Source organism: Sceloporus undulatus, chromosome 8, assembly GCF_019175285.1.
Source record: "Sceloporus undulatus isolate JIND9_A2432 ecotype Alabama chromosome 8, SceUnd_v1.1, whole genome shotgun sequence".
Taxonomy (NCBI): domain Eukaryota; kingdom Metazoa; phylum Chordata; class Lepidosauria; order Squamata; family Phrynosomatidae; genus Sceloporus; species Sceloporus undulatus.
Genome location: NC_056529.1, coordinates 20,419,128 through 20,434,003, shown reverse-complemented (window position 1 = coordinate 20,434,003; position 14,876 = coordinate 20,419,128). Strand labels below are relative to the sequence as shown.

General features: G+C 42.7%; 1 protein-coding gene across 1 annotated transcript in view; it reads right to left on the bottom strand.

Annotated features, from left to right (window-relative positions):
• Positions 1-14,876, bottom strand: part of JPH3 (junctophilin 3) — a 72,153-nt gene that overhangs the window by 8,761 nt on the left and 48,516 nt on the right. The window contains exon 3 of the mRNA XM_042438629.1: positions 3,365-3,489. Within this exon, the coding sequence (XP_042294563.1) occupies positions 3,365-3,489 (125 nt within the window). The remainder of the gene's footprint in view (positions 1-3,364; positions 3,490-14,876) is intronic.

The window sequence follows — 14,876 nt, the reverse complement described above, 5'->3', positions numbered from 1 at the left end:
TGGGCAGGTTGAGGAGGCGGAAGGGGAAGGAGTGTGGCTAGTTACCAAGGCAATGCAAGACGGCAAGGAAGGAAGGAGTTACATCAGCCGAGTGGGCAATTCGGAAGAGAAATCGAGGGGAAAGCGATGAGAGATTTGGGGGAAATGGGCACAGAGGTGTCAAGTGTGCTGCTTTTGCAATGATGCTATGTGGCTGAACACTCCCTGCCTTTTTTGAATGCTTTTGTAGTGTCAAAGACACTTGTGCCCCAGGGGTCTGTCAGAAATGCATGTGGTACATGACTACCCAGTGTGATGTGTTAGGCTGGCATCCTATCAAGGATGTTGAAAAATTGAGCATGTCCAAAGGAGGGCCACCAAAATGGTGAAGGGCTCGGAAACCATGCCTTATGAGGAGCGACTTAGGGATCTGGGGATGTTCAGCCTGGAAAAGAGATGGCTAAGAGGTGATATGATAGCCCTGTTTAAGTATTTGAAGGGATGTCATATTGAGGAGGGAACAAGCTTTTTTTCTGCTGCTCTAGAGACTAGAACATGGAGCAATGGATGCAAGTCCAGGAAAATAGATTCCACCTAAACATTAGGAGGGACTTCCTGACAGTAAGGGCTGATCGACAGTGGAACACACTTCCTTGGAGAGTCACCTTCTTTGGAGGTCTTTAAACAGAGGCTGGATGGCCATCTCTTAGGGGTGCTTTGATTGTGAGTTCTTGCATGGCAGAATGGGGTTGGACTGGGTGGCCCTTGGGGTCTCTTTCTACTCTATCATTCTATGATTCTATGAATACTATGTCCAGTTCTGGGCAGAATTCAAGAGGGATATTGGTAAGCTGGAGCATGTCCAAAGGAAGGTGACCAAAATGGTGAAAGATCTGGAAACCATGAAGCCCTCTGAGGAGTAGCTTAAGGAGCTGGGTATGTTTACCCTGGGGAAAAGAAAGTTAAGAGGGGACTGGATAGCCATGTTTGAAGGGATGTCATATTGAGGATGGAGCAAGCTTGTTTTCTGCTACTCCGGGACTCTCTTTTGTAAAGTTTGCACTTAGACCCAAAGTGGCAACTCCACTGACCTGGGGACCCACCAGTGGACACTAGATTTTGTGGTATGACGTGTGCATTGATCATGTCATGCTTGTCACTTAGATGTGAATACTCTGTCCAAATTTAAAACAACATTCAAGACCAGTCTCTTCTGGCAGACCTATCCAGATCATTTTTCAATTGTGAATGTTAAATGTGGATTGTTTTAATATGAATACATCTTATTAGTCCTTTTAAACGTATGCGTGTTTTAACTGATGTGTTTTCAATTGATGTTGTGTTTTAGTTAATTGCTGGTGTTCTCCACCTCAATCCATTCTTACTTACAAGCAAGTAAGAAATGATGATGATGATGATGATGATGGTTTTCCTTCATTCTTTTTCCCTGCATAGAAAAATGAGTGTCTACACATGAATCCCAGTGTGTTAAAAAAAAATCTGCTGCAGGTCTTCAAATCTACCTTTGGAGTCATTTTTGGCATTGCTCCGCTGCTTCCTTCGTCTTGCTGAAGAACAATCCGTGTGGCTGGTTTATATGTTTACCTGCCGTCCCTGAACGAACCTGCTTCTGTTATTATTTTTTTCCTTTTCCTTTTCAAATAAACCTGACAAATGCCTTGCCACAGCAGGGGAAACTGCGCAGAACATCACGTCGTCACATTAGAGGTCCCAGAAGGTGGCAGGGTGCTTTCAGCTCCACTTGTAAACTGTGCCAAAGCCTTGCCTTCTAAATCATTGCTTTAGCAAAAAGACACTGCTTCCCATTTCGTTCTGGCAATGCAGATTTGCAAGAAATGGGTAAAGGAGACTCTATCCTTTCCTCTACCCTCTATAGGGAAACCCAAATGTAATCCAACAAGTATTTAACACTGCAACTCTTATGCACTGTGGGTTTAAAGTAATGGGGGAAGGATTCTGGAAGCTGAAGTCCAAAACATCAGTCCAAAGCTTCTGCTCTCTAATCTGGAGTGTCAATGGCTCCTGGTGCTTTGGGTCTTCAAGATCTCTGAGGGAAATATTTTAAAAAACTGAGGTAAATGGATAGCCTTCTTTTCATCCTATGCTGAAGAGGCATCACACATCTTTTAAAACCTGGGACAGAGAAGCAGCTTGCATCCTCAGACTTATGATGGAAAGGATAAGAGGATGCCAGGGTGAGCTGGGATGAATAATTTGCTGACATTGACCAGACTTGGGTTGGCATCCCAGAATCTTGACTGTGTTAAAGGAAGACCAAGATACTTGCAAATTGTGGCTATAAAGAGGAGAAAAACTTACTCTCGAGGGCCCAAAAGGAGAAGGAACAGTGATCCTGGCTCAATAGCTTTAGCAGGAAGACCAAGATGCTTACAAATTATGACCATTCAGGGAGGAAAACCTTAAAGGGTATCCATACTGCAGAATTAAAGCAGTTTGGCACCACACTGACTGATGTGATTCTATGCTACAGAATTCTGAGATTTGTAGATAGGGAAGGCACTAGTGCTCTCAGGAAGTCCAGAATGAACATCTCATTAAATTCCAAATTCCTGGATAGAGTCATGGCAGTTAAAGTGGTGTCAAACTGCTTTAATTCTGCAGTGTGGATGGATACACCTCTAGTCTCAAGGGCTCAAAAGGAGACGGGACAGAAATCAAAGCTCAATAGCTGAGAGGGGAAAACTTAAATGCTTGCAAATTGTGGCCGTAAGGGAGGAAACACTTCATCTCAAGGACTCAAAAGGAGAAGGGACAGTGATCCTGGCTCAATAGCTGAATGGGAAGAACAAGATGCTTGCAAACTGTGCACATAAGGGAGGAAAAACCTAGGGTCCACACTGCACAATTAGGTTCCACGCTGCAGGATTAAAGCAGTTTGACACCATGTTAACTGTCATGACTTTATCCTACAAAATCCTGGCATTTGTAGTTGGGTGAGAGTGCTGGTGCCTGACCAAACTAAAAATCCTAGGTTTGTATGATAGAGTTGTGGCAGTCGACTAGGCGTCAAACCACTTTAATTCTGCAGTGTGGATTCAGCTCTAGTGTCAAGGATTCAGAAGGAGAGAGGACAGCAATCCTGGCTCAATAGCTGAGCAGGGAATGCTTGCAAATTGTGACCATAAGGAAGGAAAGACTTCAATCTCAAGGACTCAGAAGGAGAAGGGACAGCGATCCTGGCTCGATAGCTGAGCAGGAGTGCCAAGGAGAGATTGATCGTTGTTACAGAAGAAATGGCAGGGACATGTCTGCCTTTGCCACACGGCACGACTTAAAAGAAGAATGAAATCATTCTTGGGCCTGACAGGTACTCTGTGTGTGTGTATATGTGTCTTGCACTGACCGTTTTCCCTGTGCTGGAAGGAAGGCGAGAACTCTTTGGCAGTGATCCGGGCAATTCGAGCTTCTTCTTGGGCTTTCTGGGCCGCTGTCACGGATGCGTCTGCTTTGGCCCGGGAGTGGGATGTCCTGCGACAGATCAGGAGACACAAAAAAGCGAGAGGCAAAAGTCATTGCATTTTCCTAGCTTTCACTCCAGGATTTGCACACAATGCATTGTCAGTTTGTCTGAATCCACACCGCAGAATTAAAGCAGTTTGGCACCACATTGACTGCTGTGGTTCTATGCTACAGAATTTGTAGATAGGTAAGGGACCCGTGCTCTCAGGCAAACCAGGTTGAACATCTCACTACATTCCAAATCCCAGTAGAGAGTCATGACAGTGAAAGCGGTGTCAAACTGCTTTAATTCTACAATGTGGATGGATACACCTCTAGTCTCAAGGGCTCAAAAGGAGATGGGACAGTAATGCAGGCTCAGTAGTTCAGTGGGAAGACCATGATGCTTGCAAACTGTGGGCATAAGAGAGGAAAAACTTTGGCGCCAGAAGCAAGAATGGCACAGGGGTGATTTGGACCTCTGGGCCAAATCCAGCCCAGAAGTCACTGGACTCACACGAACCGTGGCTCAAAGGCAGCAACCCCAACCTCTGCATATTTTTCCTCTGCTTTATGGGAAATCAATGCGACTATAACACCCAGCAAATGTCTGGAGGCCAGGAGGAGGGAAATGGGGAACGAAGAGCACGATCGGCATCCGCAGCATCCTCGCTCCAAGTGTAAGCAGCCCAAGTAATTGCAAATAATCCCATTAATGTTCTGAAAGCATGCCTACTGCAAGAAAATGCAAAGGGAGTAAAAAAGCACTTAACGGCTGTTTGCATTTCTAGAGGCACTCTGTCGCTCATCTCCTTAATTCCCCCGTAAATGGCTTGATTTTATTTGCCTTGTAATTCAGGTTCCCTATCAGGACACATAACACACTTCCCAATCACATGTCACCCGCTTTGTGTGCCCTCCAAGCTGTTGAGGAAGCCAATTTCCTAGGATTGATTGATTGATTGGTTAAAATATTCCTGTCCCACCCTCTGCTATGAGATCTCAGGTTGGCATCCTGTTAAAACATATAAGCGACAGAATAATTTAAATATGATAAAAGCAGATTAAACATAAGTATTAAGGGCCCACTCAGACTAACATGGCTATATCTTTGAAACGTAAGCGCAAACAGTTTTGGTGTACCTTAGGAAAATAGCTCTCCGTATCCATGGATTCAAACACCTATGGCTTGAAAATATTTTATGAATATATAAATTCCTAAAAGCAAACCTTGATGTTTGGCCATTTATATAAGGGACACCATTTTAGTATCCATTGTACTTAATAAGACTTGAACATCCATGAATTTTGGGAACTGCAAGGGAAAAAAAAGGAACAAACCACACCAGGTTGAACTTGTATGTTTAATTTTAGATTTGTAATGTAGATATATATATATATATATAATATCTATAGAATAATAACGATTTTAATTGTATGATTTTAATTGTTGTTTTAATGTGATGTGTGTGTGTGTGTGTGTGTGTGTGTGTTGTTAGCCGCCTTAGGTCCCACTTTGGGAGAAAGGCAGGAAAAATTAATTAATTAATTAATAAAATACCAGGGCACACCAAACAACAATATGAAACCTGTTTGAAATGTAGCATAAAAGATCCAATAGACATATTTCATGCTAACACCAGCACCTTGAATTCTGACCATCGAATGCAGAATTCCTCTCCTACCATGCGCCATAAACAAGAGAGCCATCACATTGTGGGAATGTCCCCGCATCGACCAAAGAGGCACGCTATCACACTGCAGAAAGCAATGCAAAAACACTGGGATCACTGCCAATTTGATAGGGAGGGAAATCCCTGGCCAACACAGAATTGTGAAGTCAGACAATTCCTGATCGGGAGCAAGTCGTGAAGGAAATGTTCACTCGGTGCAAATGCGCATCTTCCAACAATCTGCATCAGCCTGTGACTTCCAGAAGAAATCTGGAAACATCTTAACTGGCCAAGAGGTAACTCACATTTTAAACAGTTTGTCTGCTTGTTGTGCATATAAAGTGGATTTAAATCCAGGTCCAGGAGGAGGGGAAGTTGGATGATGATGATGATGATGATGATGATGATGATGATGGAGGAGGAATTGGAATTTATGCAAAAAGCATAATTTATCATCTGCGACGAACTGGTGGAAACATAAGCCTTAAAAAATTGTTGAAATGCCAAAGTAAAAAGATATGGGACTTTGCGATTCAAACTGATGAACAATCAGAACATAAGACGCTGGACATAATTGTGGTTGAGAAAAAAGGAAGATTAGATTATATATATACTAATCCCAGGGAACAGCAGAGTTGAAGACAAAGAGGGAAAAGATGATGAAATATCAAGAGCTAGAAATACAAATGAAAAGACCACTGGTTCTATGGTGATTCGTGCTCTGGGAGCAATCCCTAAAGGACTGATAAAATGTCTAAATGAAACCACTATAGTTAAGAGTCACAATAGCACAATTAACAAAGGTGGCACTATTTGGATGGCAATGGCAACCCCCCTCTGAAGAAACTTGCCAAGAAAACCCCATGATAGTGTTGCCTTAGGGTCACCATAAGTCGGAAATGACTTGAAATCATCCAACAACAACAACAACAATAGCGAGAGAAAGCCGCAAACTGGGTATGTGTGTTGTGAAGACAATTTGGATCTGATTTGGGAGTTTGGCCTTGGATCTTGTAAACAGGACACAGCAAACCTGGAGGGAATTTGGAGGAATTTGTCCATGGAGACAAAGCGGAAGCCTCTAACTGCCCTGTGATTCCTGGCAAACTGCACAGTTTGCAAAACTGAACGATGCATCTATCACTATCCTCCACAACAGAGTTTATCACACTAGGGCTAATTTTGGCATTAAAGAGAGATTAAAGCGCACTGAAAGCATCCTACGAATGAAGCCGAAATGGCGAGCAATTGTGCAAATGATTATCACACGAAAGTAATATCAGAAATACATTGTCACTGAAATCTCAAAAGTAAAAAGAAGCGCGTTGATGCTTCTTTTTAATGGTGGGTTTTGTGTGACGTCGTGTGAAATCGTTTCGCATAATAACGCTATTTTTCTGGGATATTCATGGGATAAACTCCCGATCTCCTTCGTGTGATAAATTCCTATGTCAGGGTAGGGTTGCAGGATGAGTTCTTTCGGGGAAATGTCTAGGCCAGAGCTTGTCCCTTTGCTTTTCTACATGCAGAGAGGGTTTTTAAAAGGTGGAGAAATATCCAAATCTATGCTTTCCAAATCTCCCCTGCACTGGGCAATGGTACAACCCACGACAGCTTGTTCCATACGATTTCCCCGCATGTCTAGATCAGCTTTCTCTTCCAGAGGAATCTAATGAGGACTTTTAAACCCCATGACTCTCCCTGAGGGGGTTTCCTCCAAAGCCGGAGCAACATTTCATCCGTGAAAGGAAGCACTTCATATACACGTTCCGGGCTGTTCATTTACTACAGCTGATGATCTTTTGCGATGAGGAGTTCACATAATATATGCCTGCAGGGCTAACGTCTAATGAATTGCAACTCTGATGACTTTGTAGCAGCAGGAAACCCTCTCCTTTCCATATGCAAGCAGTGGCGCAAAAGGTAACCTATTGTATTGGTCGGATTTCATTACTAAGCCAACGTGAGATTCTAGGTTGAAGTACCTAGAATGCCCCTTTCCTGGGGCTCAAATTGTGGCACTATTCTGGCTAACCAAGCAACACACTTTTCATAAAGGCTGGTACATATACCTCATTATTATTATTATTATTATTATTATTATTATTATTATTATTATTATTATTATTTAACCTTTATTTATATAGCGCTGTAAATTTACACATGAAGCATCCATGCTATCCATTTTATTCATTTTGAATCTTTGGAAATGTGAAATTTATAGACTTCTATTGTGAGTCTGGGCTTATAATTCTTTCATTCGCACATCTCTCTTTGACCACTGACAGAAAAATAAATTAGAGCGCTCGCTGGTTGGTTGAGAACCAGAAGGGTCCAGAAGCTGCTTTAAATGCATAATATAGACCTACCCTGGGGTGCCAAGATGACAGAAGCAATCTAACATCTAATCTCATTTTAAAACACTGTACAACATAGAAACCCTGTCTTCCAGATTTCCCTTTTTATTAGAAAGCTGGAGACCTTTACAGACCAAAAGCCAAGGATCCCAGAGGACTTCTGGAAGCCATTTTAAGAGGCTGGACAGAATGGATTATTTTCTGTTGCAGATGTGGAGAATGCGGATGGCCCAAAGGTGATGTGGGATAGCAGCTCCCATCAGTCCTAGCCTGTTTAACTACCGGTAGTAGTAGAATGATGGGAATAGTAGTAGTCTAACCATGGATGTTGTGTCTAGAATTTGTGGTAGCCTACCATCTGAAACCTTAAAATATAAATATAGTAGAACACAGTGGAACAAACTTACTGCTCAAGGGGTTTCTTCCTTACTAAATTCTCATCTTTGACTTCACTGTCCCACCGACATGGGATGGCATTGGCCAAGACCCAACACAATCTCAAAAACAGCATAAATATCTGCTGGGGAAATTATATTCTACTAATATTGCACAGGGGAGGGCAAAGGCAAACCTCCTCTGAACAAAGTTTGCCAAGAAAACCCCATGATAGGGTAGTCTTAGGGTTGCCATCAGCTGAAAACAACTGAAAGGCACAAAGCAACAAACAACAAACAGTACACAATCCCTATACTGAATATCACCACACCACAACAGATGAGAAATGGCAGATGCACATAGCTGTCATCTCATTGGCAGGATGCAATCTGCAACACACATTGGCATACTATTATGGGTACATCATTGTGTGTCTGCAATGGTGCCCCGTGCAAAATTTGGCACCTGCCAGCTGCCACCATCAGCTGGATATATCCATCTCAGATTATCCACAAAAAGGTCACTCTGCTTTTGTAGCACAACTTAGCCCTGCCATGTATCACCAACACAATCCTGACCATGATCTGGAAGAAATAAACAAGACTGTCCCTTTGGAACTATCTATCTGCGACGTCAAGCGATTGCCATGGAGATAAGGTCCCATTGCCTTTGGGACAGAAGAGGCAACAGGTGCAGAAGAGCTTTCTAGCGCCAAAGTCATCTGTTTTCTAGTTTTCCTGGAGATCTCTCTTGGAAGCAAAGCAACGAACAGCCAAAGGGATGGGGAGGGGAGTAAAACCCAGAAGTGACATTTCAATATCAGGGGAATCTATGCTCAAAGTCCACGGACACCCTATATCCAATGGCGTAGCAAAAAGGCATCCGTAATATAAAATCAAGGTTTGCTTTTGGGAATTTTTGTGCATGAAGATTCTTAAATCATGGTTGACTGAATCCGTGAATAAGGAGAGCTGTATATACATTAGGATTGGTGGCGGCTGATCATTTCCATGCTGCTCTGGATCCAGAGCGGTGGGTGAATCCACTCTATTCTAGTCTGAACTTTACAGGCACTATCTATTTTGATGGTGATATCTATGGTTTCTAGGTAATATCGGTATTGTTATGTGCCTTCAAAGTCAGCCCTGACATATTGCAACCCTACCCTACATTTTTCTTTGTGAGATTTCTTCTGAGGAGGTTTGCCATGGCCTTCCTCTATGGTGCAGAACCTATGGGGGGATTGGGTCCATGTGTCTTTCAAATTCAGACTACAACCTGGAGCAGATTTGCTGGCCTACTGACATGGAATCCATCACTGCAAGAGAGGTGGAGGATGCAGGCAGCCTGGACGAACACTACTAATGGAGGAAAGGCTCTGTGTTTCTCTCCTTACTTAGCCATCAGCCCAGCTTAGGATCAATATCTCTGGAAAGCCTCTGGGGAGGTGAGGGGTATCTTTTCCTGCCTTTGGCCAGCAGCATCCCCTCTTCTGCTCTCTGGGGTTCTGTCTGGAAGCAACCGATTGGCAAAGTAGTTCCATCTTCTCCAGGCGCTGGCTGGAGGCTGTAAGCAGGGACTGAATTATTAATCACCACTGCAGACTCCCTGGCTTCGATCTCTCTCTCTTTCTCTCTCGGTGCAGCTTTTAAGCAGGAGCCCATTCCTGGAGAAGTGGAAAGTAGCAAGGGGGAAGGGACACTTCTGATTTCCATCTCTTCTGCAAAAGATCATGCTGGCAGGTTGCCTTGTGTGGAAAGGAAGGCTCACATCAGCTTTTGGTTTGGTAGGGGAAGCTTTGAGCACCTGTTTTTGGGGACATAGGGGCTATACAGATGGGTGGCATGCAGCCGCCCCTTTTTGCCCCAGATCAGTGCCACATCGATCCACTCCCTGGGGAGTGGCAAAGTGGTGCCATGGGAGCGGGGTAACAGCATCGAGCATACAGACACTACGTCTGTACAGACCCTAAGTTTCCCAAATCTCAGGGCTTGGCCCTGAGTTTCCAATTTTTGTGGCTCATCTCCAGGCGGGAGACAAGGGTGCAAGTTCTCCAGTTTTGGGAACCTCAGCTGCAGGCAAGAGGCAAGGGCTGTATGAAAATCTCCAACTGAGCACTGAAACTGTGCACTTTGGTTGCACGGCGGTGCAATGTAGTAATCCACAATTGTCATGGAATTCTATTAGTCTAAAACAGTGATTCCCAAACTTTGGCCTTCAAGATGTTTTGGTCTTCAGCTCCCAGAATTTCAGACTGCTGGCCAAACTTGCCACAGCTTCTGAGAGTCGAAGTCCAAAACACTTGGAGGACTAAAGTTTGGGAATCACTGTTCTAAAATTATCTCTTTGACATAGGATCTCAACTCCTGTGTGTAGGGGAAACACTGCTGTTCCATATGTAGAGAGATCTTGTAGCACCTTTGAGACTACAATACAAGGTACTACAAGATCTCTCTACATACTGATTCTACAGACTAACACAACTGTATCTTTGAATTCTACTGCTATCCCATAGCTATTGCTTCAATTCAGGCTTCACTTGGAATACTGCATTTATTTTTGGGCACCACAGTTCAAGAAGGATATCGATAAGCTGGAACATGTCCAGGAGAGGATGACCAAGATGAAGAAACAAGAAACAGCCATGCCTATGCACATGCATTTTACTAACAGGATACTTGCTCCAGTGATCATGTTGGCTGAGGAAATCTGGGAGCTGGGCTCCAAAGAAGAAACTTGTCCAAGGTTTCCAAAATACCACGCTTACATAATACATGAAGGCCAGAGACCTGGATCTGTAAAAGCCGAAATCAGGAAATGGAGACGTCAATGTGGCCTCGCTCGGAGCAAAACGGCAACCGTGGGCCATTTTTTAATTTTCCCTATTTGCCCATCAGGTGCTCGCAGCCCTAATAAGACGATTCTCATCTATATTTATGCCCTTTGCCCCCTTCTCCTCATCCGGTCCCGACCGCGTAGCTGAACTACGATCGATGATTTATGAAAGCTGTAATAGAATGTCAGAATTTGGGAGTGAACTATTAGCTGTGGCAATTAACTGCTCGGTGGAGGTTTTCCAAATGACCTGCTCTTCGTCACAGAGGAAGTCTGAGCCTCCTGTTAACTCTCTCCTCTTCACTGCCCAGTCCCTAGAAGAAGCACTTTTAGCTGGATCCCTAGTGAAGAAAGGCGACACGGCTCATGCGACCTCTGGCATGATGCAATCTGGGAGGAAAACACCTGCTCCAGACATCATATTGTGCAACCAGACAGAAGGCATGTGCCGGGAATTGTAAACAGCAAAGAGGCACTTTTCGGGTGCTGGTTGACTCGCAGGTCTCTGTTTAATGCAGGCTTATTGCAGGGGACCGTGTGGAACAGTGTCACTCCTGCATGCAAAATAGTCTGGCTTCTGTTGTGTGTCTTCACATTGTGAAATCAAAAGCTTTCATGGCTGGCATCCATCGATTTTTGTGGGGTTTTCGGGCTATGTAGCCATGTTCTAGAAGAGTTTATTTCTGATGTTTTGCCAGCATCTGTTGCTGGCACCACAGATGCTGGTGAAACATCAGGAATAAACTCTTCTAGAACATGACCACATAGCCCGAAAAACCCACAAAAATCTATGTCTTCACATTGTTTCCAGTTTATGGCAACCCTATTGTGGAGGCTTATTGGCAAGATTTATTCAGAAGAGGTTTGCCAACCACCCAGTAGGCTTCATGGCTGAGCTGGGAACCGAACCCTGGCCTAGATATCTCTGATTTTAAATGCTTTTCTTGAAGATCATCACCACTTCATAGAATCCCCTTTTTGTAAAGAACACAACAGCCTTTTGGGCAGTGTCTGCAACACCAAAATTCTAAATTGGGAGTTCTGAGTGTAAACCTCTACACACAGTACTACACACTGATGGTGCTAGACAAGCCTTAGGTTGAATGGCCTCATTGCATGTGCGAAGGGACCACCAAATATGGATCCAAATACACAGCAAATGAAATGGGTGTCCACACATGCAACAAGACTGGGTATGCAGCTCTGCTTCTGCAGACTTGAACTAGATGTTTGGCACCAGACCAAAAAAGTATGCCATGGTTCCTGGGCTCTGGGAAAACAGGTTTTGAATTTCTGAGACTTATAAGAAGGCAATGGCAAATCTCCTCAGAATAAAACTGGGAGGGCTGGTGTGGTATAGAGGTTTGAGTGTTGCACCAAGAGTTTGGGAGACCAGGGTTCAAATCTCCTCCACTCAGCTATCAAAACTCATTGGGTGACCTTAGACAAGGTGCACTCGGTGAGCCTAAGAGTGCATCTGCATTGAAGAAACAATGCACTTTGACACAATTTTAACTGTCCTGGGCTCCAACCTACAGGATCCTAGGATTTGTAGTTTGGTGAGGCACCAGCACTCTTGGGCAGAGAAGGCTAAAGACCTTTTGAAACTACAAATCCCAGGAGTCCATAGGATGGAACTACAGCACTTCAGGTTGTGTCAAGCTGCATTATTTCTACAGTGTGGATGCACCCTAAGAGAAAAGCAACAGCAAACCTCCTCTGGCTAAATCTCACCAAGAAAACTCTAGGATAGGGGTGTTATAAGTCAGAATTAGCATTAAAAAACCAACAACAGCAAAGGATGCCAATGGCTAATAGCCATTATATTTCTATATTATATTTCTTCATTCGCATGAGCAGTTGCCATAATTCCTATATGGAGTTATGGGAGTTGTATCCCAAAAAGTAAAAATTTCAAGCTATGGTTCAAACTATGGCAAAGGTGGGAGGGAGGTTATGAACTTATGGTCCAAGGTGAGCTATCAATAGCATGCTACCAGTCTCCCATCTCAGACTTGGAAGCGGCGCTTGGTTCCATTCACTGAATAATAATAATAATAATAATAATAATAATAATAATAATAATAATAATATAAATTAGGATACAGTTGAATTCTCCTCCCGATCTCCATCGGCTTGTCACCTCTTCTTTTCTAGACAGCCTATTTTCATCCCTTTCTCATTCACAAATGAGTTCAGGTCAGATAAATATTTAATCTTCCCATTTTTTTTGGAATTTAAAATATCCGTGCTACATTTTTGAGTCACAACGGAGTAAAAAAAGAAAAAGAAAGGGAAGGGAAGGGAAGGAAAAAAAGGAAGGAAGAAAGACAAGAAATAAAAACCGAAGTTTTGAAGTACATCACAAGGTTTTCAGTTCTATGTTCTGAGAAGCATTTTAAACCCAAACTAAAGAAAATGATAAAACTTGTATTGTCTTGGGATATTTTCAGACATTTTTTCTGGATTCGCATCGGTTCAGACTGTTATAATAATGGGTACAATTAAACTTCTAGCATTAACCCAGGCTACTGCTTTATTTGGAGGTAGAGGATGCTTACAGTGGAGCTTGGAAAAGTTACTTTTTTAGATTATGAGTTACAGAATTGCTCTATGATGGATGTGGAGATTCTGCAAATTGCAGTCCAGAAAACTAACTTTCCAAAGCTCTGCTTTAGGTACAAAACCCTCCACATCTTCCTGCAAGTGACAAATACGCATAGGTCTGAAATGCATTACACCAAAGGTATATTTCCCTTTTCTGTTTAAGAAATGAAGGTTCGTCGTGGTTAATACAAGTGTGGGGTGATTTAGGAATGCCTTGGAGTCATTTCCAACTTATGGCAAGTTGTATTACGGAGTTTTCTTGGCAAGTTTCTTTCAATGCCATTGTCATCCTCTGAGGCTGAGAGAATGTAACTCGGCCAAGGTCACCCAGTGGGTTTCTATGGCCGAGCCAGGATTCGAACCCTGGTCTCCAGAGTTATAACCCAACGCTTAAACCACTACATCACATTGGCAACATAACACATATAATAATAATAATAATAATAATAATAATAATAATAATAATAATAAGTATTTATATCCTGCCTCTCCAAGCAGATCAAAGCAGCTAACAATAATAACACAACATTAAAATGCAGTGAAACATCATAATCCATAAACCCTTCCATCCACAATAAAAACACATTAGCAGAGACAATTGAGGGGCAATTGATGGGAGGTCACTGAGAGGCAATAATACATAATCATTTAAGAGAAAATCATGATACAATTTTCCATTAATGGTATTTAACATCCTCAAGATTGGCTAAAATGAAAAAACAAAATGATAACAGCTGTTGGAAATGCAAAGACAAGACTGGAACCATGTATCACATACGGAGGCAATGTGACAAAGAGAAATTATATTAGAAAAACATCTATAAAGTGATACAGGAAACGATGCAAAAAAAAAAATCCCTTTCCAACCTGAATTATTTTTATTAAATATAATTGGCATAAGAAAAGAAGAAATTCGTCAGGATGAGAAAAATGTCTTGCTATATATGATAATGGCAGCTTGTATGTTATTTGCTAAATATTGGAAAACCGAAGTAATACCATCCATAGAGAAGTGGAAAGTTAAAATGTGTGAATTCATGATGGATAAATGAACCATGAATGCTGCAGGGAATACAACTCAGCAATATGGAAAAAATGAGCGAAAAACGTTTCAAAAACGTTGGTGTTAAAGGACTTATAGACTACATACATTCTTTAAGAATTGATTGAATGATCATAGATGTACATTGCAAATTGTATATTGGATGTCACACATGTATTCATTGCCTGGATGCAGTTTCAGTGGACCTCACAATGTTCCAGTGAATTCAGTGAAACTGAATAAATGCAAAGCCATTCTTAAATTACAGGGACAAACACCTTAAATTACAGGGACAAACACCGCCAGCTGCGCCCATATCTGGCCCAGAGGAGCCTAGAGACTGTTGTACATGCTCTGGTAACTTCGAGATTGGATTTCTGCAATGTACTCTACATGGGGCAACCCTTATACCAAACTCGGAAGCTTCAAATGGTGCAGAATATGGCGGCCCGGCTGGTCACTGGTGCTCCCAGGACCAGCCATATAACACCTGTTCTTAGGGACCTCCATTGGCTGCCCATTCGCTTC